Source organism: Parasteatoda tepidariorum, chromosome 9 (genome assembly GCF_982258835.1).
Source record: "Parasteatoda tepidariorum strain Cologne lab strain chromosome 9, Ptep-v5.0, whole genome shotgun sequence".
In the NCBI taxonomy this organism is placed as follows: Eukaryota; Metazoa; Arthropoda; class Arachnida; order Araneae; family Theridiidae; genus Parasteatoda; species Parasteatoda tepidariorum.
Window position 1 is genome coordinate 32,229,512 of NC_141763.1, and position 27,695 is coordinate 32,257,206.

The window sequence follows — 27,695 nt, forward strand, 5'->3', positions numbered from 1 at the left end:
AACAGCACCCCTGAAAAGACGCACATAGGGCTCTAGGACCTCCTGTCTGTACCTCTGGGCATTCACAGAACCATTGTCAAACACATGGAGCGGTGTGTGGGTATCTTATTTGCGAATGAATGTGCGAAAATGCTTTCCATCTCTTAATTTTATCCACCAGTGTACATATATATTTGCTTTCTCTATGCTGGCATGTATTTGCCTCATTTTCGTTTGCCTTCTGGTGCCCACGTTAAGGTATTCTTGTGGAAGGTAATTTCAAAATGTGACCTTTCCTATTTCATCTTTTTCGTTTCTTACTAAGGAAGAGTATTTTTTATATCATTTTACAGTGGAGTTCATAATTATAGAATATGTTTTTAAACAACTGTTTTGCTTATTGTTTCGTTTTTTATTCTGCAGTTTTGTTAATGTCTACTTTTCTGACCCATATAATAGCACGCTTCTTACCATTGGGTTTAAAGCATTGATTTTAGTTCTTTAGCATTTAATTATTTAATTGACGAACGTCTGTCAATTTTTTGGAGCAATATTGTTTTTTTTTCTTCTGAAATTCATTATCTTGTTTCTATATCTGTCCCGCACTTCTTATCAACCTATTGCACCAAGGGTGGTAGATTTTTCTCATTTTTATTTTGCCACATTCAATTTTAATTCCTCGCTGAGTCTTGCTATTTATTCTCGTAGTTACGGTTTTATTTTTTAAATTTATTTTCAAGCCAACATTTTTCAAAAATAGTTGCCTTGAATTGCAGGTCTTTTCTTGCAAATAAAAATTGTCACCGGCAAGTCTTCTAATATTGTAGTAAGGCTACATTTTATTCTTCTTTTTGAATCTAGGATTGCATTTCTCTTTATCCAATCAATTATAATTATGAACAGGAAACTTTGCATCACACAACCTTGTTTAACCCCAGTTTCAATGCTTATGCACTCTGTAAGGTTTTCCTTACCTCAACATAACACTTTTAATCCCTGTAAAGTTCTTTAATGATATTTATGAATATTTCAGAATTGCCATACAACTCTAAAAATTTCCATAAGATATTTCTATGAATAGAATCGGATGCCTTTCGAAATTCAATAAGACTGCCACATATTGTTGCTTTAAATAAACTAATATGTATATAGCATGGTTTCTAATAAAGATAAATGCTAAGAACTATGAATCTATGCCGTAATTAAATTAGAGAAGCATATAAAGCATCATTATTAACAGGAAAAACATCTCTCGATGAAACTTTCAGTTAAAAAAATATCAAAAACTGTTTAGATTTATTCCTTTTTTTTCTTAGAAAGAAAAAATGGAATCGCTTAGTATTTTGCATACAAATAAAGAATCATATCTGTTGTTACGGACATAAAATGTTATATACGATTCCCAGAATGCAAATAGCTAGTTTATATCCCAGTTTACAAATGGCTGATGTTTGAAAAATCGTTTCGCATTTTATCATTGGAGCTTTCTACTGTTCTGTCTTTCATCACGAGTGATGTACTTCACTGTTGCCATTCTTTAAAAACATATGTTCTCCGAAAAATGACGGAAAACGGTTACTTTGTTTCTTTCCAATTTTAAGCATTCGTTTCTCCGGCATAAAAATAATCTTTTTCTACTCCTTTAAAGTTTGTTTTCAATTCTTGAATATTTTTTTCTGACTTGCATTGATATATGTCTCAATTAATATTACTGTTGTATATTAGTTGCATAACTAACTTTTAAACATAATCAAGGCAACTAAAGCCTATTTACATCCATTCTAAGTTATTTTGGCATTTATCTGCATTCATTTGTTGCCTCTTTTTTTATAAGATTGTAAACAATATTAATGCGAGCTATTCTATATGGATGAAACATTACATATCGTAGTATACACAAAGCTTAAAGCCGGGGTTTTCACTAGTATAATAATTCTTTTTACCTCTAATGTAAGATCATTTCCCACTACTAGCAAAACGAAATAAATTAAACGGACAATGTCAATTCTAGAACTTCTTAATTTTAAAATACAATCAGTTTTTTTAAAAAAAAAGTGTGTTGTTAAATGCATACAAATGCTGCATGTTACTTCCATGTAATAAATAATCACATATTTGCTGTTTATAAAGCTGCTTTTTTACATTTTTCTATCAAATATTTGTTTTAAAAAGGATGAAATCACGTTTTAAGTTCTTTGTTTAAGAACTAAAATTGATATTTAATTATATGCAAATTATGAGACAGGGCATATGTTTTACAAACAATGAGCCCCAGAAACCATATATATATATATAAGTTCAAAGTGAAGAATAAAACAAAGAAAAATTAAAGACATATGAAAAAGGGGGAAATAATAAGTAAAAAAATAACAAACAACAGTTTATAAAAAAAAAAATATTGTTTTTCTTAACTTTCTTCGTGTTTTCTTGTATTTATTATATATATATATATATATATATATATATATATATAAGTTCAAATTGAAGAATAAAACAAAGAAAAATTATAGACATATGAAAAAAAGGGGGGGGGATAATAAGTAAAAAATAACAAACAACAGATTATATAATATATATAATAATAATAATTAAAAAAAAAAAAAAAAAAAAAAAAAGATTAAATTTTATTTAAAAAACCGGAAAAATAAAACCGGGAAAAAAAAAGTTTAAGTTAAGTTGAAACTTATTGTTTTTCTTAACTTTCTTCGTGTTTTCTTGTATTTACTTATTTATGTATATATATATATATATATATATATATATATGTATCATTTCATATCATATCATAATATCATATTATGCAAGTATTGAGCCTCGAGAAATTGGCAAATATTTGAAAATATATTTTAACTTTCTTTAGGCCATTAGTAATTTAAAAAATATTACCAATTTCAATTAAAAAATCGTAGAAATTACAAAATTTATCTATTATCTTTGATTTTATTTTACGGGTAAATGGTTTTTCTAAACGAAACATTGATCTGAAACAAATGTGTAACATTAGAAAAACGAGTCTAAATTCTTGTAACATAGGACATTAAAAATTTTAAAATAAAGAATATTAATAGGTGAAGCACATACAAATGCTACTATATGACTATGTAAAATCTAATAACGATAATTGATTAAAAAAAGGGTTTTTGTCACTTACCTAAAGAGAAATCCATAATATATCCTTGTATCCGATATGTAAATACAATTTCTGAGAAGGGTATGGAATTAAATAGATTTATGGCGTGTTTTCCTATCATAAATTCAAATATTTTTAATCTAGTTGATGATCGAAACTTATTTCTATTATTTATATGAAACATGTTGTTATGATCTAAGATTTATACATATTTATTTGGTAATCATCAGTTCATATGCTGTTGGTATTAAAAGTTTGGAATAAAAATAGATTGCTGTAACCAAGGACACGCTACGAAAATAAACTGAATTTAATATAATAAAATGTTTACTTTTCTGGAAGATATTGTGTTAAGGAAAAATAGTTTAATCAATAGAAGCATTCGTCGGCGGAAAACAAAAATTCTGGTAAAATTACCGTACAGTATGGAAATGAAATTTATGGTAAAAAAAACAAGCAGATTTTCTGATTAATAAAACGAAAAGCATGAAAGTAATATAAACGTAAAAATTACCATAGATTTGGTAATTTTTTTGTTTGCATGGTAGCTGTTAACCGGAAATTTTTGTTTTCAAAATTTAGAAATATGTTTCTTATTACCAGACGTTTAGTAAAAAATACTACACAGGAAAGTAAATTTAACCAATTAAATGGTTCGTATGCCGTGCTTTAAGATATCATGATAAAGTTTCCACATTTGCAGAATTTTATCACATATTATAAAACCATATTTGGTTGTTATTTTTACCACGATCATTTCTAAAGTGCTTTGTCAAAAATTAACGGCATTCCCATTAGCTAGGAAACATGGTAAATTTTGCTATATTCTGGTAGTCTTAACCATGCTTTTTCTCTCAGTGTAGTTAAAAAGTGCAGACAGACATAACCTGCTTTTTTGTTAGCAAGGATCACAAACATTGTTTGTTTCGCTTTGTACTCAGTGACATAAATTATTGAAAATGAATATTTGCACTGAAAAAATATTTTGTTAAGAGTCGCAAAAATTTCACTAAGGAGTGCTAGAAAAATCACGTTTAAGATGTTTAAAAAATAATTTCAAGTGATTTTTCATTCGAGTTTTAATTTCGAAAATAAATTGATGCGTCAATTTTTTTTAATGTTCTTATAAAATATTTGTAAAAGTTCTAGATTTCATTAATAATTATTTCAAAATAGACAAAATATAATTGATATTTATACCTTTTTCCTAAAATTTGTCTTTAAAAACTTTGCGGTGATTGTAGTAAAACTAATTAAGTTCCGTTTAATCCAAAAGATTAATTTTAATTGTGCTACTAAATTTATTTTTCAATAATATATTTTTGTAGTATTTAATTTTTTTACGAATGTGAGAAATCATGAGCTATTTTCATTAGTTTATATTTTTAATACAAATAAAATTTATTTTAATCAAAAATTAAAATATTAAAAAAAGTATTTAAAAATTCCTCAAAAATTGATGATAATCATAAACTTGATAAAAGGAATTCTTGGTATTAGTATCAAATACATAGTTTGAATATCAAAATTTTTATCCATATAATATAAAAATTTTTTGGAATTCTATTAAAAAAATTCTATTTGAAAAGCAAATACGCAGAGATTTTTCTTTATCAAATAAGTAATAGAAGTGTAATACTAACTAGCAACTTTGTTTAAAATTAACGATCATTTGTGATTTAACTATCACTATCGCAAATAGAAAAATGTGCGTTTTTTTCTTTATCAAATATTGCCAACGATTAAGTGAAGTGCCCAGGCAACAGAGAGGTATCGATTAATCGATATAGAAAAATGTGGAGTCATGAATGAGGATGCGAGGAGTGTTCCAGAGCGCAAATTGGAGAAGGATCACAAAGAGAAAAATTTTCATATGGAGCATTTTCATTTTCTTCACCGAAAGATAATAGTACTTAAAAATATATTAAAGATTAAATTTTCGAAAAGAGTCTTACTGAAATTTTCATTTTATAGTTCCAAATACTGAATATGTAAAGGAACTCTATATTTTATTGAGAAGAGTTTTACTGATATTTTATTCGATAGCTCCAAATACTGAATATGCAAAAGAATTCTGTATTTTTTTAAAAATGCATATTGAATTTAAAACAGGAAAATAATACCACAAGAAAAAGTTTTTCCATTCTTGAACAATTTGTTTTAAACAAAATTGTGTTTGGTATACATATTATTAATTCTTAATTACTGATGAAAATATCTTAATTTCTGATGAAAAGATCTTAATTCCTGATGAAAAAATCTTAATTTTTAATGAAAAGATTTTGAATTTCTGTTGAAAAGATCTTAACTTCTGATGAAGATATCTTAATTCCTGATGAAAAAATCTGGAGTTTTGATGAAAAGATCTTAATTTCTGATGAAAAGATATTAATTTCTGATGAAGATATCTTAATTCCTGATGAAAAACTCTGGAGTTTTGATGAAAAGATCTTAATTTCTGATGAAAAGATATTAATTTCTGATGAAAAAAATCTTAATTTCTGAAAAAAAGATCTTAAATTCTGCTGAATTTCTGTGGAAGACCAAACAGATAGATTGAATCTGTGGAAAAATATCTCAAAACCACGGGAATCAATAAATAGGGAAACCTATGATCTAATCGAACCAGATGGAGACGGCTCTGGCGTGTATTAGGCTGTTATATTGATGGATGAAAAATAATTTCTTATGAGGAAAACTAAATATTTTGGTCAAAAATTTCTAAAAACTTGAGTGATTTGTTGTTCTAAAGAAAAAGATAATACAAAAGTGCATAGAAATAACATAGAAAAAACTGTAAAAGAGCCGAAATCATTGCATTCTTAAAAGTTGTCTTGCAATCGATGGTGGTGGTCTCAGTTCCTTGAATTTTCCAAACTTGAAAGGGGGCAGAAAAAATTCGAAAAATTTGCAATACTGGTATGATTCTCTGCCGGGCAGTCATGTCCAGTCAGAAGCCAGCTTCGTTACATTGACGGCTAAAAATTGCTAAGAAATTCTCCAAATTCTATTTCGTTAACTTTATCCGATCTTGAATTCGGAATTTTTTTAAACACCATTTTCAATTGCCTGTTAAATAACCTGAAGAAATAGAGGGATAATGCAGAGGATTCAGTAAGTTCTAGTAAAAAATCTTTTTTGTATGATTCCGTTAGCTTCTTCATTCCAAAAAATAAATAACACAGTGGCCTAATATCCACCGAAAAGCCACGTTTCTTTTTTTTAAGCACATTCCTTTAGACAATGACAAATTTTGGGATATTTCCTCCAATGAGAGAGGATTAAAGAATAAAGGATTGTACTTCAACTTAGAAATCTGAAATAAATGGCTATTCTAACAAATCTGTCCTAAAATGTCAACAGTTACTTCTGAGTAATTTGGATAGCCACAACTTCTTCATCCAAAACAGTTCTCTATGTGCAGATATATAGAAATAAAGTAAGTTCGAAAAGATCCCTGAGCCTGCAAGTAATTAGATATTTAAAAATGAACCCTTCTATGAATACATTAAACCACTCAGAGTTTTGGTACATAATGGCAATATATTTAAATCATAATGCTTTGTTTCGCTTGAAGTTGCCATGTGAGAAGCTTAAATTTGTTTCAATTTGTAAAATTTTAAGTTGGTCAATAGACTTTTTAAGCCATTAAATAATATCTTTCAATCAAAAATTTAATCTAATATCCCGGAAAATCTCAGAAAACAGCTTTTGTTCATAAACTTAATCATAATCAAATTCATAAGAATATTACAGTATTTAACTTTTTATTTCAATTACAGACCATTTTTCAAGCTACTAGAATAATAATATTTTTTAATAAAGTAATAATATTTTTTATTACTTTAATAATTACTGCTTTTTATTACAATATTATTATTAAATAATAATATTTTTAGTATTTGCTTTTTTATGAAAGAACAAACAAAAAAACAGAAACCTCTAAACATTTTTGTCATTTTTTTAGTTGATAAAAATTAAACTAAATCATTCATGGAATTCAATCATATTCAAGATGATCAAAAATTTTTTAAAATCGCATACAATCCTACACGATTCTCGAACGATAATAATTTTTATTAAAACATCTTTTTTATGACAAAGCTAAAATGTAGAAACCTCTATAAGTCTTTTTAAATAAATTTATCTTCTTACATGATGACAAATCCAATTAAAATCAGAAATGAAATTAAATTATAATCAAATTAATAAAAAAAAACTGATACAATATGTAATTTTATATTTAGATCACATACGATCTTTCTCGATTCTTGAACGATAATAATTTTTGAGAATGAAATGTTATTTATTAAAATATATTTGTATGGCAAAATATCTAAAAATTAAAAACCTCTAAAATCATTGTCAGATGAATTTCATGTGACAACAAATTCAATTAAAATCAGGCATGAAACTTAATCATAATCAAATCGATAAAAGCAAGAACAATTCTCAGTCTTATATTTTGACACAGACAATCTAACGATTTTTATTTCTAGAATGTTAACAATTTTCATTAATAACAACATTGTATAAAAAAAAGAAGTAAAAAAGAAAATTCTCTAAATGCATTTTCTGACAAATTTATCTTTTCAGGTGAATTTGATGAGTGATGATGCGTGATTCATTTGCGTGTTCTCATTAATTTCAGTAAATTGTTTTTCCCTACTTTAACACTCTTTCCCTTCAGTTTCAAAAAATCCCTCTTTTACGGTCCATTATTTTTGTTGTCTTTCTCTTATGCAGGGAAAAATAACATTGTTGCGCTTTTAGCAATTAAAGACAACAAGTGAGCAGCAACATAGAAAAACAAATAAAAGAATTCAAAGTTTTGATAGAAGTAAACCAATGCTGAATATTCAATTCAATTATCTTAATTATTCAATTCAATATTTCTTATATAACTCAATTTATATTAAAAAAATGTATTGTAATGATGTTAATATATTTAGAAAGCTTAAAAAATTGATTATGCAAAATAAGTTTTAAACGTGGGACAGCAAATTTTTATAACCCATTTGAATTTTTTTTTTGCTGATGCTTCATGAATTACTTTTTAATTTATGCAAGATGATTACTTCAAGTTATTGGGTTACTATTTCAAAATATTATACTTATTGTTTCATTTACAATACCGTAGTAATGATATAATTTCGAAAGTTATGCACTTTTAATTAACTTTTAGCGAGTGTTCTATTCATTTTGATATTGAGTTTGTAATCAAATTAAATATAATATCGTAATAATGTAGTTTGTAATGGAAATCGGTGAATTTTAGATCTATTTTGCAGTGCAATTTGTAATGAAAAGTTACTTAATTGGTGTTGGGTTATTATACATTAGGTGCTAGACAATCAGAGAATATAATTTTTTTACAATTTACTTCTTTTATTATTTTAATTATTATTTGCAAAAAAAGAAACGGACAGGCAAAAAGTATTTCAGTTACTTGGGATCACGTGGTCTAAAATGGTAACCATTAAAACTATTAATAATCAATTCACACAAGGAAATATTCAGACAGAACATAAATATGAATATTCAAAAGTACAATGCATAATATAATATGCTAGTAGCAAACAGGGTATTGTTCAATGTATGTTAAAATTTACAATCACTATATATTTCCTGATTCATACAGGTTAAAAAAAATAGAAAAAGCTTGAAATATAGTTAACAGTAAATAAAAATTTCCTTAATTTCCATTTGAATGAGACTTTGTTTGGAGAATGTTGAAAATCGGTAGGTTATATAGTTTAAGGTTTTTTTTTTTCAGGAAAATAAATAAAATTATTTTCACGATTTAATTTAGTACGAAGATATTTCAGGCATTGATATATCTTTGCCAAACTTTTATTTATTTATTTTGCAACGTGAGTTACTTGCCTTTGTCGCACGTTGGGCAAGCGTAAAAATTGTCTTGCGTCAACTTGGAAATATAATTATAGTTCAACTAGTAGAGGGTAGAACTGTCTCGAACTGATCAAGGGATATCAAACCTACAACTAGTAGAGAGTATAATTGTGTCACACTGCCCAGGGGATATCAGATCTACAAGCAGTAGAGGGTAGAACTAGCACGGACTGCTAATGGGATATGAAACCTGTAACTAGTAGAGAGTATAAATGTGCCGAACTGCTCAAGGAATATCAGATCTGTAAGTAGTTGAAGAATCAACAAGCAATAACTGCTCAGGCAATATCGGTTCTACAAGTAGTAGAGGGTAGAACTAGCACGGACTGCTAAAGTGATATCAGTTTTACAAGTAGTAGCGGAGGTAGAACTGGCACAATCTGCCTAGGGAATATCTATTCAATCAGAAGAGGGCAGAACTGGTGCGAACTGTTCAAGGGGTATCAGTTCTACAAGTAGTAAATGGTAGTACAAGTAGAACTGGCATGAATTTCTCAGGTGACATAGATCAGAAAACAGACCGGCAATGACTGGCCGATCTCTATTCCAGCTTCCACCTTTCTGTCAATAAAAATATTCGAACGCATCAAGTATCATGATGGTTGCCGTCGAGCTAACTGAGGATGAGCTTCGTGTTTTTTCCATGTAACATAGATGCAGTTTAGTTTTATTTTTGTCTTCACCAAAAGTGAATTTGTTTTAATGTTTGATTCAGAAATTCCTTTTTCATCCATATTGGGTTTAGAATTTTAAAGCTACGGAGTTGAGCATTAAAAGTCGCACATTCGCAATGAGATTTGTGCAGCCGTAATGAAATTGAAAGAAAGAAAATGATATACTTGAAGTAAACAAGCTTTCAATTACTTTTACCTTTTAACTATTACTCTTAAATTTACCATTTAGCACCAAAGGCCCTTTTTTTAAAATTTTAACTGTTAATGTGTGATTTGTTTAAAGAAAAAGCATATTTCGACTGTCAAAACTATTGATTTCAGTGAATGTTTGTAGATTGACTAATGTTAGTGCTTATGTACTACGCTTATTTACGAATGTCAGCATTAATTTCATAACTATAAAATGTTTAAAAAGTTATTTATAATTCTTTTTAAATGTACAATTTGTTTCAAGGCCAGTTTTCAATACAAGTTTTGTTTTTGGAATTTATTGCAACACGGTGACTAATAAAATCTTCAATATTTATTTGCAAAACCTCTTACTAGTCGTGAGAGGTTTAAATTAAGTAATACAATGCTTAACAAAAACTAAGCGTACTTAAAAAATCTTCTTAACAGATAGCAAACTATTTTACTCACATACGATTCTTCAGAATCAATTTCATGGTTGGTGGTAAAGCCAATATTAAGTTTCCGCAGGCACTGCCATTTTTATTGATTAGCAATTTCTAAATCATATGCCAAATTGACAACTGCTTTTCTTTGTGTTTTTAATCCAGAAGAGGATTGCGACCTTTGTAAAATTCTGACAAACATCAGAATAGAATAATTAAGATGGACCATTTTCCAAATGATTATTGTAAATAGTGAATGTATTTTTCTTATTTCAATTTCTCTCTAAATCATTGAAAATTACAGCATGATTATGTTCGCAGATTTTCCATATTTGTTTCTGTCTAAAATTTATTCTCCGCTAAGCCTCTCACAATTAACTAATAAAAAATCGTCTTCTTGACTAAAATAACTCATATTTTCAAGTCAAATCGTTAAGGTTTTTTACTATTTCTCGTCTGCTCGTAATTTCAGAGTGATCCTCGCGTACATGGTAGATGCAGCCTGTTTACTTTTAGCAACAATATATTCTAGAACTCAATTTGTTTTAACTGCTCTTAATTAAAAATTACCAACCTAAATTAGTTTTAACTTAGACAAATTAAAATGATCATAGCTAAAGATCTCAGATTCGATTTAAGGCTGATGAAATTGCATGAGAACATGAAGTCTCTTGACCATTTGTGAATCATGGTAGGGACTTAAATAATGTAGAAATGTCACGTTAGTAACCTGAAACGATCCTAAGGCGTAATATTTATTTGTAATAGGTTTTTAAATTTTAATGTTTATAAAATAACAAAAAAGTAAACTCAATAGTAAAAAAATTCGAATTAACTATTTTTATTTTATTTTTTATTTTGCATTTGATTTAGTTTCAAACTCTCCAGATTGCAAATTTGAAGATTCAAACGTTATAAAATATTTTTTGGCAACATTGTTATCAAATTTAAGCAATTATGCTGAAAGATTTACGCATCCATTAAAAAGTTCACGAAGAACTTCTCTTTTATATGGTACCCCTTACGTATAGTTTAGTTAGAACGATTAGGTTTCCGGTTTGCATTGAATATATTCTCGTTTATAAAATTAAAAATAAAACTGCCATGGTTATTTTAGAACTAACCGCTTGAATCACGAAAAATAATTCCCCCAATTATTTAAAACAAGAGAGTCGGTATTTTTTTTGAAAGATTTATTTGAAACTAATAAAACATGTTATTTATGGTTCTAATTAATTATGGATACTAAAGAACTATGAGTTCAAAATATCAAATACTACTGTTCCAGAAATAAAAACCCCTTATTATTTTAAACGCGCAAATTGAAACTTTTTTTTTATTTATTATCCATAAACCATGTTAATTAGGGCTTGATTTAATTGTAGATTCTAAAGCTAAAAATACTCAATAGCTTGATCCCAGAAACAAAAAACTCTTTATTATTCTAAGCATGCAACTCAAAACTTTTTAATTTATTTGAATCAATATAACATGTTAATTATGGCTTGATTTAATTATAGAATATAAAGAAATATAAGTTCCAAATATCAAATACCTTGTATCTCAAAAGAAAGGACTTTTGTGATTAGTTATGTCAAGCGATTTTCTAAAAATTTATCTGAATCAAGAAAACATGTAAATTATCGTTTTGTTCAGTTATAGATCGTAAAGAATTATGATGTCGAAATGTCAAATACCAGGGATCCAAAAACAAAATTTTATTATCCATAAAACTTCATTCCCTTTAACAATGTTCAAACAATCTTTCAAAAATTTATGGGAAATAATGTTATTAGTCGCTTGAAAAACTGCTACTATAGACAGAAATGACACTGATTTTTACTGGGTCTTGTAAAAAAAATAGACGAATCCCGTCACAAAGCGGTATTCGGGAATGAATCTTTCTCTAACCAAGAGTACTGGCTTCTCGCCAGTTGGCTGCAAGCCCTGAACAAGAACACCAAATCACACAGCTTTTTCATCACTCTTTTCTGTTGGAGTTTTCTTGGGATATTTCTTCAGCGCATGTAAATTAGGAGCGACACAGAAAATCACAATCCCTTCCACTGCTTTTAGAAAATACCGAATGTTTTATAGACGGAGGAGTAGTGGGGCGCCAAATACCGGAAATATGCGCTGAAGAACGGTTATGGAAGGAATTCTACAGCCGAAGAAAAATTTATATCATATTTCATCTGTATCATGAATAAATTTTGGAAGAAAATTTAAAATGAAACTTGATAATGCTCCAAAATATTTGTTTTTCTGTGCTGTGCAATGTTAGAAATTGATGAATTCTGTTGTTTAGAATAGGATGACATGGGATACGAGTAAGTTATTTATATATTTCACTTTTTGTTTGGTTTTTAGTTTTTGTGATCAAAACAAATCTGAAGCAATTTTTTTTAACAAATTATAATTTTACATATTATCTTTCATTAATGTGCTCCATGTATTGTTAAACATTTACAAACATATTATAAGTATTTTATGAATGGATAGTTAATGAATATATAATAATTAATCTACATTTGAATACTAATGAATATATAATAATTAATCTACATTTAAATAATATTAAATCGATATGGGAAATATATATATATCATACTGTTTTTTCTTCTTATTTTATTTTATTTTCCGTTTTTACGTGTTATTTTTACTTATTGTGTTCTATTTTATTTGTTGTAATTTTTGTAAAAAAATATTTTTTGAGCGTTCCTCACACTATTGTATTAATATATTTTGCGTTGGCTATATTGATACAATATCAGGAAGCACTCTTTTTGGCGGATATAATTGTGTGGGCTGATGAAAAGATTATATCTCTTATTTTCTGGTTTTTTTTTAAAAAAAATTTTCATCACTTTTTTTTAATCAGTTGTTTGTTATTTTTTTTTCATTATTATTTTCCCCCCTTTTTTTCATATGTCTGTAATTTTCCTTTGTTTTATCTTCATTTTGAAGTCAAGTTATGGCCAAGTTACGATGAGAAAATTTATAAGACTTTTACTTCATTTATTTTATGAAATGTTTGTATAGTCAACAAATTAAAAAAAAATGCCTGCAAATATGATTGACTATTATAAGGAGAAGTTATAGTTCTTCTATGCTTCCATGCAAACTTAAATACTTTAAATATGTACTAGAGTATATAAAAATTATTAGTTAATTACTAGTCACTAAGTTAGTGGAATGCAGTTTTTGTAATATGATACTACCAGCACTTTTTAACAGAAATCTATTTCCCGTTTGGATTTATCAAAATATTTAAGACAAAAGAAAACTTTTTGTTTTAAATATTATTTTTGAACGGTGGAAATCGGAAAGAAAGCGATTTGAGTTTACTGACTCATCGTAGCAGAATCGGAAAGCAAATCTTTGAGAGAGGGAAGCTTGTGACCTATGCGTAATTACGGATTATTTTTAGTACATGCATTTTAATGAATAATTTCCGCTTTTGTAGAAATGAAGATGATTGCAATTTAATCACGGAGGTTAGTAAATGGCAGCCCAAGAAGGAGATCTGCTACCTAGTACATAAAATAAACAAATAAACAACCTTTAATTTAATAAGCTTTGAATAAAAGGAGATTAAAAAATGAAAACAATCAATTAAGAATTATATGATATAAAAACTTTAAAATCAAATAAAAAAATATTAGGAAAAGAAAAGAAACTAAAATGAAAATTACGTCAAATAAAAATAAACTAAAATAAACATTAAATAAGCAAAGTTAAATAAGAAATGAAGGAAAGTTAAACAAAATGAAATAAAATTAAGTAAAATAGAAGCATATAAGAATATAAATAAAGCAAACAAATAAATTAAATCAAGTAATCTACGGACTTAAAAATTAATAGAATATAATGAGATTCGTTAATGAAACCAATCAAATAAGATAAAAATTATATAAATAAATTAAATAGAATGTTGAGAATAGAAAAACAATCAATTAAGAATTATATGCTATAAAAACTTTAAAATCAAATAAAATATTAGAAAAAGAAAAGAAACTAAAATGAAAATTACGTCAAATAAAAATAAACTAAAATAAGCATTAAATAAGCAAAGTTAAATAAAAAATGAGGAAAAGTTAAACAAAATGAAATAAAATTAAGTGAAATAGAAATGTATAAGAATATAAATAAAGCAAACAAATTAATTAAATCAAGTAATCTACGGACCTACAAATTTAGAATACAATGAGATCCGTTAATGAAACCGATCAAATAAGATAAAAATTATATAAATAAATTAAATAGAATGTTAAGAATAGGAAAACAAAATAAACTAAATTGAACATTTTGTCAAATAAAACGTAACTAACATAAAAATTAGATAAATAATTAAAATCAAGTAAATTAAAAAAAATATTAAAATGGAAGTCAAAAGAGATTTAAAAAAATTGAATAAAAAAGAAATAAACCAACAATTAAATAAAATAAAGTAATAGAATTAAATAATATAAATTAATAAAATTAAATAAAATAAATTAATAAAATTAAATAAAATAAATTAATAAAATTAAATAAAATAAATTAATAAAATTAAATCAAATAATCTGTAATCTTATAAACATAATATAAAACAACATTAATACCTGAAAACAAGCAAATAAAAATTAAGGAGACAAAAATTAATATAGACAAAAAATATAAGGAAAAAAAAAATGAAAACTAGGGCAAAAAAACTAAATTAATTAAAAAAAATAAAATTAAATAAGCAAATAAAATTAAACTGAAAATAAAATTTAATAAGCAAATAAATAAGAAAATTTAATAAGAAAAAAATAATTAAAATTAAGGGAAATAGAAATATACTAGAATATAAATTAAATTAACAAATGAAATTAAATCAAATAATCTGTGGACTTACAAATTCGGAATACAATGAGATAAATGAATGAAACCAATCAAATAAAAATTAAGTAAGACAAAAATTTATAAAAAAACAAAATAAAAGATTAGAAGAAGAAAAACAAAATAAACTAAAAGGAAAATCATGTCAAAAATTAACTAATATAAAAATTAATAACAAAAACGAAAATAAACCAAAAATAATTAAATAAATGAATAAAATTTAATTAAATAATCTTTAATCTTATAAACTTAATATAAAACGAGATCAGCATATGAAAACAATCAAATAAAAATCAAATGAAATAAAAAATTATCTAAACAAAAAATTATATAAACAAAAGGGAAAAGAAAAGAAAAAGAAATGAAAACTAAAGCAAATGAAAATAAAGGAAAATTAAATTAATTAAAAATAAAATAGAACTAAAAATAAATTAGGAAATACAAATAAACTGTATTTAAAATTATATAAGCAAAAAAATAAAAATGAAAATAAAGATAAAATCAAATTAAAATAAACTAAATTTAAAAGTAAATAAGTGCATAAACTAAAATAAAAATTAAATAATCCAACACAATTAAATAATAGAAAAAATCAAACGGAGGAGAAGTCAAACAAAAATATGTAAAGTGAAGCCAAATAAAAATAAACTAAAATAAAAATGAAATAAGTAAATGAGTAGAAAACTGAGCACGCGGAAAAAAAACACCTTCAATGGCAATACCCTTCCCTAAGCATTAACTACCAAGGAAATGTCGTGTTAATAAAGCAAAACTAAACGAAACTCAGGTTGAAATTTCTTCAATTCATTTTATTTTCAGGCCCAAACGACTTTCCATTTAAAAAGAACTATTTTCTCAACCATTGGATAAAACGATCTTATAATGCGTGAAATGGCAATTTCACGTTAATATTCGTTGAGAGCCAATTTTGGCGCCGTTAAACTTTTACAAAATGGGCAATATGTTTATCATACCTGGTTTGATGCGCTAATCCTGTTAAAGTACGTACTTTATTACGCAGGGAAGCAATTTGTCAAATTCAGGAGCATGAATGAGCTTTATGTTTATTTGGAAACTTCATTTAAATTATTTTTGGAATGTTCTGCCAGAAAATAGAGGCTTTATGAAAACTTTTCTTTTAATGAATTTTATTGGTCGAAATGGTTGAAATTTTAAAAGATACGATATATTTTGTTTAACAAATAAAAGGGAATCTGTACGTTGAATACTGAAAACGGATTAAGGTAATTATCTACGTATAGTGCATTATTTTAAAAAAAAAATATTAAGCTAAAAAAATAAGTGTATGGTTGCAAGAATTGCAAAAACTACTTAAAAAAAAGAAAAGAAACTATTTTCTTTATGTCTACCTTTGGGGGAATTAGATGGACTTAGTTTCTTCAGATATCATGTGAATTAATATTTTTTGTTTAAATTTATTCATTGAAATATATATTTTATTGAATGTAGATATGAAATTTAAAATTCTAAGTATTTTTAAATTTCTTTAGAACTTTCAAAATTTACGTTCTTACGTTAAGTTACTCACCTTAAAAAAATATGACAAGGTTCTGTAGGACAGATTTCAATTGAATAAAATATACCTAAAGTTCTTAATTTAAAAAATCCAAACCAGGTATTATTATTTTCTGATCCGCTTTGAAATAAATACTTTTTCACGTAGAATGTATAATTTATTTTATAAAATGAGATACTTTCTCCTACAAAATGAATATTTTTCTTATAAGATTCATATTGCTATTTATAAAAGAAGACAAATTCTTCTTTAAACTGTATATTTTTCTTAAAACAGGAAAATTCTTCCACAAAACGTATATAAACCTATAATTCATATATTTCTTCATTAAGCGAGATATTTTCGGCGAAAAACATATGTTTTACTTATAAAATGGGGCATTTTCTTTTTCAAAACGCATATTTTTCATGAAACGGGTTAATTCCCCGAAAAAAAAATTTTTTTTTCTTATGAAATTTTTATTTTTTTTATAAAGCGAGATATTTTTGGCTAAAAATGTATGTTTAATTCATTAAATGGAATATTTTGTTCAAAATGTATATTTTTCTTGTAACGGTTAATATAATTACAAAGATAATTAATACTCATACTTTTCTTTAGAAAACAAGATATTGTCAACTAAAAAATGTATAATTTGTATAAAAAATAAAAATCCTTCTCCTACGAAACATATATTAAAAAAAAAACAGTATGATTCTTCTACAAAACATATATTTGCTTTATAAAAGTCATACTTTTCTCGAGAAAACGAGATATTGTCAACTAAAAAATTTATATTTTATATCAAAAATGAAAATCTTTCTCCTACAAAACGTATATATTTAAAAAAAAACAGCCTAAATTCTTATACAAAACATATGTTTACTTTATAAAAATCATATTTGCTTTATAAAATTTCTACTTTTCTCTAGAAAACGAGATATTGACAACTAAGAAAATGCATATTTTATGTGAAAAATTAAAATCTTCCTCCTACAAAAATGATATATTTTTAAGAAAAACATTGTAATTCTCTTACAAAACATATATTTGCTTTATAAGACTCGTAATTTTCTTTAGAAAACGAAATATTGTCAACTAAAAAATGCATATTTTATATAAAAATGAAAATCCTTCTCCTACGAAACGTATATTAAAAAAAAGCAGTATAATTCTTCCACAAAACATATATTTGCTTTATAAAAATCATACTTTTCTCTAGAAAACGAGATATTGTCAATTAAAAAATTCATATTTTTTATAAAAAAAGGAAAATCTTTCTCCTACGGAGCGTATACTATTTTTTATGAAAAGAGATGCTTTCTTCTATTAAAAGTAAATTTTCCTTCATAAATCAGGATACGCTCTACTTTCAAGATATTAAAATCTACTTCAATAAAAATTTTATTTATCATCATCGCAGGTGGGACAAATATTTTGAGTATTTAAACTATCTAGGTCTAGGTTTTAATGAAATATCATTTCGTTTAGCATAATCCATCCTTTAATGCTAAAAAGTAATTAATTTCATGGTTGAACTTTATTAAAATCTTTATATTTGAATTTTACTGTCAGATTTTATTTGTTTTTATGTAAGTTTATGACTAAGTAACTTTATATTTAGATTCGCATGAAGTTTTTCTCTTTTTTTAATTATTTTAGTATGTAGAAAAAAATTAAGAGCATATTTAATATGCAGATGAAAAAATTAAAAATCCTTTATAGCAAGACATTTGACTTAAACTAAAGGATCGAGATAGCTGATGAATACAACTTTAATATTATTTTAGAGCAATAATTTTAAGACAAATAGAATTGCTGAAAACTTTCAGTATTGGTTTTTATAATAATGCTAATAAAAGTTCGGAACTAATAATTTTTAGATCATTTATTTGAGAAAAAAACCTTCATATTTAGTTGAGAAAAAAATTTATATTTTTTGAAAAATTCAATTTAAATCTTTGAGTATCTAAATATTTATGACTAATTTAAAAATGCTTAAATCAGGGACATAGACATATTAGCTATTAATGTGAGACTTCTGATGAAAATTAAATAATTTTCAACGTAATATGGATAAAATTTTGTAAATATGGTAAAATTTGGTAATTTTATCATGATGTCTTAGAGCATGGCATAAAAGCAACTTGTTCGATAAAATTTTCTTTTCAGTTTTATTTAGTTAGTTACAGTATTATTTAGTAAATTTGTGGTAATAAGAACTATAATTGTAAAAATCAGAATTTCCGGTTAACCGTTATGTAAGCACATAGGTACAACTCTTCCATGGTAACTTTCAGAAATTCAAAATTGACAAATTGAAGTGAAGTAGTAAACGTTTAAATCTTAGTATTGTATTAAGAAATTTAAGGCGAAATTTTATTTTCAATCTGTATTAGAAAATCTATTAAATTTGAAGCAGAATAAAACTAAGAATGTGATTTTTAATACAGTATCTCTCTATAGTTCAGTAAATTTGGACTATTTCTACCAAAAAAATGAATTACTAAGATTTTTTTCTCTTCTTAGAAAGCTTTGTTATCTTGTTATAAATTATTCTTGAAAACTCCCCAAAACTTTTCTGTATACTTCTCCTCTTTTTAAGGGCAATGGGGAGGATTTGAGGGGTCAAAGGGAGCATATTTTCAGTTAGGAATACTTCATAATGTATATTTTGCCATTGAATTTAATTATAAGGATTTTAAGTATAAAAAGTAGAATTTTGTAGCTTCTTTTATTTACTATACTGACAAGTAAGGTACTGTTTCCCATGTATTTTTTATCGATTAATCATATGAGATAAAACCTGTATCAAAAGGACTCATATTTCAAACACTACAATTATAGTACAGAGAAGAGTTAAGGAGTTTTCCTGTATCACTTATATACTAGCATTTATTCGAAAATAACACTTTTTTTCTTGCGATAATTACTGGATTATTAAATTGGAGCGAAGATATTTTAAGGAACCTGAAAGTTATATTTGAAAGCAAATTTCTGCAAGAAAAGAAACAGCGTGTGAAATCAGTGTCTGAGAAGAACAATATCTGATTAAAAGTAATCCAGAACCATATGAAATGAGGCTAGTAAACATTAATTTTTCTTTATAACATTATGTGAAATTTGCAACACATTGTTAGAAATAAACTTACTGAACAACAATTTCGACACATTAGTTTTAAAACTTTGTATTCAAACTTTTTTTCAGTGAATATAACTAAAATTAATATAATGCCATACAAGTTACTTGCTCTAAAATCTTAGTGGGAAAAATTATGTGAAATCTATAAATTTTTTAAATAAAAAAGTAAATAAAGTATGGTATGTTGATTCGTCTTTCCAATGAAATTTGTAGATAAAATTTCATAGGTCTTTCCATCCTTTGTAATTATTATTTTTCATAATTTCCTTGTGTATTGTTTCAAAAAATATATTAATTGTTAAAAATTTTTATTCCCAAAACCTTTTTGTTCTTCAAACATATCCGTATAGCCATAGAGTAAAAGTTTAGTCTTGTTGTCTTCCTTTTTATTTTCTCTATGATAAAAATTCTTCAAGGAACGCACTGATTTAACAAGTGAAAAATTGTTTGCAGTTTGAACACTATTAAAACATTCATGCTGGTAATATTCTCAGAATTTGTTTACTTGAGCTTTCAGCGCTAGTCAATTGCAAGCATAATCAGGAGTTCTTTTTTTTAATTGAAATAATTTTGATGCTAATGTTACATTTTTAATGGTTGTTATCTATTATTCATCTCCTTTTCAAACTTACCTTTAAGTTAGGACCACTTTTGGAGCTCCCTCCATCCACTGGTTACATCTTATATCCTTCCCGAAAAATGCACCCAAAATTCTTGGAAATTTTTCCTGTGAAGATAACCAGATTCAAACATATAAATTATCGTCTCCTACATCCTATAGATTTGTCACCTTAAAAATGATCACCCATAGCTATCATGATAAATATTGATAATTCAGTGTAATTTGAAGCTGTGAACATTCATTTCATCGTAAGAAGGAATCAGATAACTAACTTGGAAGTAAACGAGAGGCAAGGACACTTGGTCATCGTCCAGAGTATTGCTTCTTTGTGAGGGAAGAACAAATATTTTATATTTTTAAACAAGGAAAAAGCACATATCGATGTCATAAAATGATTTTTTAAGTTTTGTTTTTATCTAATAAAAGCAATAAGAGACGTAGAAAAAATATAAAGTTATTTTTTTAAAAACAAAAATGAATAATTTAAGAAAATATAATAAATTTCAATTTAAAACTGGGGTTGCTTGAACTCCCTTAAACCCCTCCCTTACTTACATCACTGACCCATATGAATGAGAACAATTACCGACTTAACGGTTTGAATACCGTATATTTCAGCTTTATTATCAGAATTAGTTTTTTTTTTTTACCAGAAATGTCATTACCATGCAGTAAAGATGCGAAAAACAGCATAATTTACACTTGTCTGTATAATTACCGAATTTCCGTATATTTTTTTTAAAATAATTCAGCCGAATTTATAGGGCAATAGTTTATGCATATTTAAATAAAACGTAATATTCAACAAAAGTAAAAATAGAAGTGCAATAAGGGAAGAAGAATCAGTAGAAATCCTTAGGGTCATAGAACTCGTATTCACCTGAGGAAATTGAAACCCCTAAGGATTCTTATCATTTTGAGTGTTTACTGTTGCCTTAAGTCAAATAGCGAGCAAAATACCTCGACATAAACAAAGCAAAAATCGCGATGTTTGTATATGGTTTCTATTAGGTAAGGACGTGATCTAGTTTTCTCAAAGCTTCGCAGGTGATTTAGATATTGAATTGGTGTGTCTCTCTCGATAAGTTTTATTCCCCGCCAAGTGCACTTTGGGGATAATTAATATTGGTTTTTTGTTCTAGTAAGACCCATTTGTAAGCGATAATGAGCAATAAGAGCATCAGGAGACTTGCCTGTTGCCACGAAAAGAAAAGTAATGGGTGTTGATTATATTCTCGAATAATATCAGTTGGTGAACTCATTCAGAAAGAAAGTAGTAATGATCACATGTTTACTCGTGCATTGATGAAAGATAGCACGAGTCAAAATCATTTTCCTTTTTTCTTTTTTGAGTGGGAAGATTTAGATTTTTTTTTATTTTAGTCCTCCACAGTGTAAAAAATCCTGATCTTTTTACTCCGGTATATGTTATGGACAAGAAAAAAAACTAAAAAGAAATATAGAAGAAAAAAAACTGATATACCGTAATTTTTACAGTAGTAATTACCGTAAAATCACAGAGTCACTCTAAATAAAAGAAATATTATTGTAAAAATTACGGTGTACTATTTTACGGTTAAGATAGATTTTACGGTAAATTAGTTTTTACGGATGATGCCCCCATAGGGACGATACTTTTACCAAAATTAGATTAGGAATGACGAAGCAAACTAAAATTATCAAAGATACTTTTTAACAGCAGTAATCAAATCATTTGAAGTCGATAAATTTATTTTTACCTAAGTTTCTTTTGATTTTATTTTGTTGTTGCCTCTATAATTTTTCACTCAATGTATCGAAAAGTAATTCTAAATATTTTTTTGCATATTTATTTTTACCTTTTATTTCTTCAAAAATCAATTTACAATAAATAGGAGCTTACAGATTCATAATTTATTTATTAATAATCGCATAATTTATTTATTAATGATCGAAATTATCTTTAAAAAATTTCGGATCAAATTAGGTTAATAAGTACAGGCACTCACAGTTTCGGTTCTATTCAGTATATTCCATTTTATGGAAGAATAAATCTGATATACAGTAACTTTTCCAGTAATAGTTACCGTAAAATTACTCGAATTAAATGAACATAAGTGTAAAAATTAAAGTAAAATATTTTACGGTAAAAATGGATTTCACGACAAAATGAAGTTTACGGGTGTTACATCCGAAGTGCTGGTACTTAATTGGATCTGAAATTTTTAACAGTGCAAAAACGTATTTTTTGAAAGTCTTTTTACTATTAAAACGTTAATGTTACTCAAAGAAAAATTAAAAAATAAGTAATTGATTTCGTATTTTTAAATGAAAAACGAATGTTATTGAATAAATAATTACCCTCACAAATAAACCTTAATTGTTGACGTTTCACTAATTTTGAGAATTATTTTTTTATAAACTGTTTTCCTTATGAATTCATTTCCTCATTTTTAAGGGAACTACTTCTTTACTAGTATGTTTTGCGAGTCCATTCAGGGAACTCTCTAGCAATATTTAAACTAATTTAAAAAAAATGTCTTTATGACAGGATGGTACAGAGGCTAAAATCTCACTAGCGAAGCAATCTTCTCAGATTTAATTTCTAGCAATGACTGGGTGTCTACACAATTTTAATTTTATGCTGTATTTTCGTTGTTTTAAATTATTGGCTGCATTTGTTCTATAGCCTTCGACGGAATTTGTATAGAAGATAATAGTTTCCTTAATTTGATGAAATGTTTCTTCGCAACGATTCTGATGTTACAATTTCGTCAAACTAAGTAAATTTTCGTATATTTCGTAACTTCTGTTTCGTAATTTTTTGCAATAATATTTTTTAATAGTTATTAAAGTTAAGATAATGTTTATGTTTTAACTATGATTAAATTAATAAACCATCGGATATTATCCCAATCATGTACACTAATAAGCATTCAAAAATATGCAAATATAAAAATAAATAAAATGATGAATATAAAAATTAATTTTCTGTTGAACAATGCGATTACAATGTAATGAAGTGCAGAGGAAATTAAAATAAATTTTAATACGCATAATAAATAAATAAAATTTAAATACTCATAAATATTCACAATGCACATAAATGCAGATAATTATTTTGCGAATTAACTGAAATACTTATGGCGCAAATAAATCCAAGTCTTTAAAAACAAAAAGCATTAAAAAATGATTCAATATCGATGGCACTAAAAATGATTCGAAATATTCGATTTAAATACAGTCTCAAGAAATCAAACATAGTTTAAAGCGTCGCTTTCTGAAGCATTTTTTGTTGTTACAAATTGTTGATTTTTTATTATAAATTGGGAAACAAAAAATATATTTGATGAAAGTTAAAAATCAAAATCAGAATAAAATCAAGATAAATAGTTAGAATGTAGTTAACTACTAAAGTAATATCTCTTTATTTAAACTTTGAAGAATTTGTTATAGCTGAGTTTTCCGGGGCTAGTGCCTGATATCGTGATGATAACGAACCATATAATTGTGCTAACTGGATATGTGACACAAAAATATTTTCATAAAGTTGTATTTGTTGATAAAATATTGCTTTTACGAACTGAGTAAAAATTAATGTTTTAAACAAATTTCACTTTCTGAAAACTTTATGAACGTTTCTTTTCAACGCAGATTAAATTTTTTTTACACACAAAAATAGTTCTGCTTGTCTGTTTCTTTGTAAGTAAAATTTAATTTTGAGTATTTATTATTATGATGTTTTATGTAGTTTATTTATAGATACAGTTTCAAAGTACTATTCTTAATCGCTATATTTAGGTTGGATGTTTTGTTTTCACTACTCCCACTCAACTTTTTGGGAAGAAAATTCTTCTAGAATATCCATTTGATCATTTCAACTAGGTCAGATTGGTTTGTTTAGGCAATAAATGTTATTGATTATGTTTTTTACAACAAAAAAAAGTTAATTCTAAGCTGTTCATAAAAAACTTAGAAAATTAGAAAATGTTTCTTTTTTTTGTCTCTTAAGTCATTTTTAGTCTTTACACTCTGTAAAAATTCCGGTGAAAAGTACTGTCACCCTGAGGGCAGCATCCATAAAATTAATTTTATCATAAAATGCATTTTTACTATAGTTTTAGAGTAATGTTTATTACTTAATAACAATTAGACTTGATGTCATAAATTACAGTGATTTAGTTTATATTATTTAAGAAATTATGGTATATAAGATCAGACACGAGTTAAAAATAACAAAATTTCCAAATTTTTTCCAAAATGGTCAAAATTTTTTACAGTTTAGTGCAGTTCAATTGATTTTCTCTTTTTAACCATGAAAATAAAACTTTCAAAAGCATATTTGTTAAATTTAGTGATTAAGTAATATTTTGCAGAAATAGTTTCGCTGTCTACTCAACAAGGAAAGAAAAACAGTCTGATAATATTACTGATGTGATAATGACATTTCTGTTTAAAAAAACCCATAGATCTGGTAATGAAACCCAAAATATAAATTATACGTTATTTAAAAAATTCTTTTTCTAATTTTTCCGTTTATATCTGCTAACTGTTTACTGGTTTTCAAAATTATTGTTCTTATTATCGCACAATTAGTAAAAATGCTAAACTGAAAATAAATTGCACAGAATAAATGGTTTTCTATGCAGGGAGGTGTCACAATAAAATTACCAATTTTCAACACATTACACATTTTAACATATATCATAAAGCAATGTTTTACTGCTGACTTTACCAAAATCAATACCAAAGCGCTTCATTAAAAATTACTTTAAAAAGCTTTTTGGTGTTCCCAGGGATCCAGATACACGAAAAATCTGAGCATACTCTGGTAGTTTTGACAATATTTTTTTTCTCTCAGAAAATAAAATGAACATTTGATGCAAAAACAGTGTCTACTTAATTATGCAAGCTTTGAAAAAAAATATAAAACTATTTTATTTTTCTATTGTATGTGAAAAACCTATTCCGGTAGTTAATGCGACGTAATAATGTTCCTTTACATCAATTTAATTTCTTTTTATAACTGTCGTTAAGCAGCTGAGCCAGGTGAGGTTTGCAGCTATATAAATGTATAACTTCATATTTTTATTTTTCTAATCATACAAGGAAGCAACCAAATTTAGCATGGGGATAAAAACCTTTCCTGGAGGTCTTGAAAGAATATAACATGAAGTTGCGATGTTGGCGATTGAAACCACGCATACCTTCCAGGTTTAGCCCGAATCTAACCCATGATCCCCCGCATCTAACCCCCAGAATCTAACCCGCAGAGGATACTACTGGATCATCAGCATTTTTCATCAAGTTATAATAGAGTCACAAGGATAATTTTAATTATTCACCAATACTGTCATAAATTCCATCAGAACTGCGGTTAGTGAAAGCTAGAAGCAGCAAACAATTTGACCGACTATAGCTGGGTTTCGAACCTGGATTACCCACTAGGAGGCGAGAGCTTAATCCTCTGCTTGATTCAAGTGATTTTCATCACCTTTGTAACTTTGAACTCAAACTAGAAGACACGAATCGAACATCAGGCGAAATTTGTATGTTTTGAGTAGTTTTTTAAGTTACCCGCATTTGCTCGATATGCATTAATCCGCATTTGTGTTAATTGTAGCACTAATTCTCATTTACGTTACATATATAGCATTAATCCGCATTTGCGTTAATTTTAGCATTAATTCGCATTTACGTTATATATGGCATAAATCCGCATTTGCGTTACTTTTAGCATTAATTCGCATTTACGTTATATAAAGCATTAATCCGCATTTGCGTTAATTTTAGCATTAATTCGCATTTACGTTATATATAGTATTAATCCGCATTTGCGTGAATTTTAGCATTAATTTGCCTTTACGTTATATATAGCATTAATCCGTATATGCGTTAATTTTAGCAATAATTAGCATTTACGTTATATATAGCATTAATCCGCATTTGCGTTATACATGACATTAATTAGCATTTTTTGTTATACGTAGACAAAAGCCACTGTGGCATAGTCTGGTGACAATAAGGATTTTTCTCATTATTTGTCTGATGTGGATGTTATGATCACTTCGAATTAGGAAGAGTGCTCGACTTCGCGCGCAGGTCGTCGGGCTACCGACGTGGGGGTGCCATCCCCTCCGCAGAGGATCAAAATTGTGATGGCATGTCTTCGGATCATCCTCCGGGATGTTTCCCAGACCGTCGCCAATAGCCCATTGTGCAGCTCTAGTGCGACGTAAATTAACAACAACAACAATCGAACTAGGAAGACTAAACTTATTGATCTATCTTTTATCAACTGTCCCGTAGTGGACTGATCGTTAAGACACACTTCCCGCCAGATCACCGAAGTCAAGCATCACTGGCTGCGGTCAGTGTGCGGGTGGGTGACCACTAGGATCAGTCTGCGTAGGGACCGAGGGTGTGCGGTATTGGTCCTCGTTAAACTGTTAAGTGCTCGACTTCGCGTGCAGGTCGTCAGGCTACCAAAGCAGGGGAGCCATCCCTTCTGCAGAGGATCAAAATTGTGATGGTATGCCTTCGGATCATTCGCAGGGATGTTTCCCAGACAGTCGCCAATAGCCTATTGTGAAGCTCTAGTGCGACGTAAATGAACTGCAATAACTATCTATTATTAAAGATAAAAAGTAATTAAATTAATTTATAAACTACCAAAATAACTACGATTTTCTAAATATATATTTTAAAAATACAAATATATTGCTAGCTTTTATCACGAAAGAATAAAAAAATGAAAAAAAATAAAAAAATAAATAAAGTAATTTCTTAAGATTACGGCTTTAAAAATGTCTTCATTTGATAATCTATAGGGTTGATTTATTCCCTTTAATGCTTTGTTCCTTCAAACTTTTATTTTAGTTTTTCATTATTTAGAAATCTCTATGGTAACGGATAGTTTTGTCATGAAGTTTAATGTCTCGTTGAATTGATTTGCATATGTGATTGTTAAAAACTTTTTTTCAAAGGTCAATAGCCTTTGAATTGCGAGTTTTGAAGTTTTCTCTCAAAATTAAGAGATAAAACACATCTACTCGTATTTGATAATCTAGATGTTACTGTTTCTCATAATTTTGGAAACAATTGAATCATGCAATTTTGTCAATTTTTTGAAAGTTTGAAAATAATTCTTCAGAATATTACGTTCGATAATTAGAATTATTGGTAGAATTTACGTATAAAAAAAGATTAACAGTTATTATTCTTTAAAAGATTACGAAACTCTTAAATATCGATTGATTAATG

The 27,695-nt window shown here is 27.0% G+C and overlaps 1 protein-coding gene across 4 annotated transcripts in view; it reads left to right on the forward strand.

Moving 5' to 3' along the window:
• The window catches only part of PMCA (plasma membrane calcium-transporting ATPase 3), a 215,126-nt gene that overhangs the window by 20,485 nt on the left and 166,946 nt on the right, over positions 1-27,695 (forward strand). The window contains exon 1 of one of the 4 annotated variants that reach the window (XM_087151225.1): positions 12,303-12,640. The exons of 2 other annotated variants lie outside the window; for them this stretch is intronic. In XM_087151225.1, coding sequence (XP_087007351.1) covers positions 12,625-12,640 — 16 coding nt within the window. In that variant the 5' untranslated portion in view covers positions 12,303-12,624. Of the gene's footprint in view, positions 1-12,302; positions 12,641-27,695 lie in introns of those variants that run through there. One more of the 4 variants, XM_087151223.1, reaches the window with a different exon arrangement.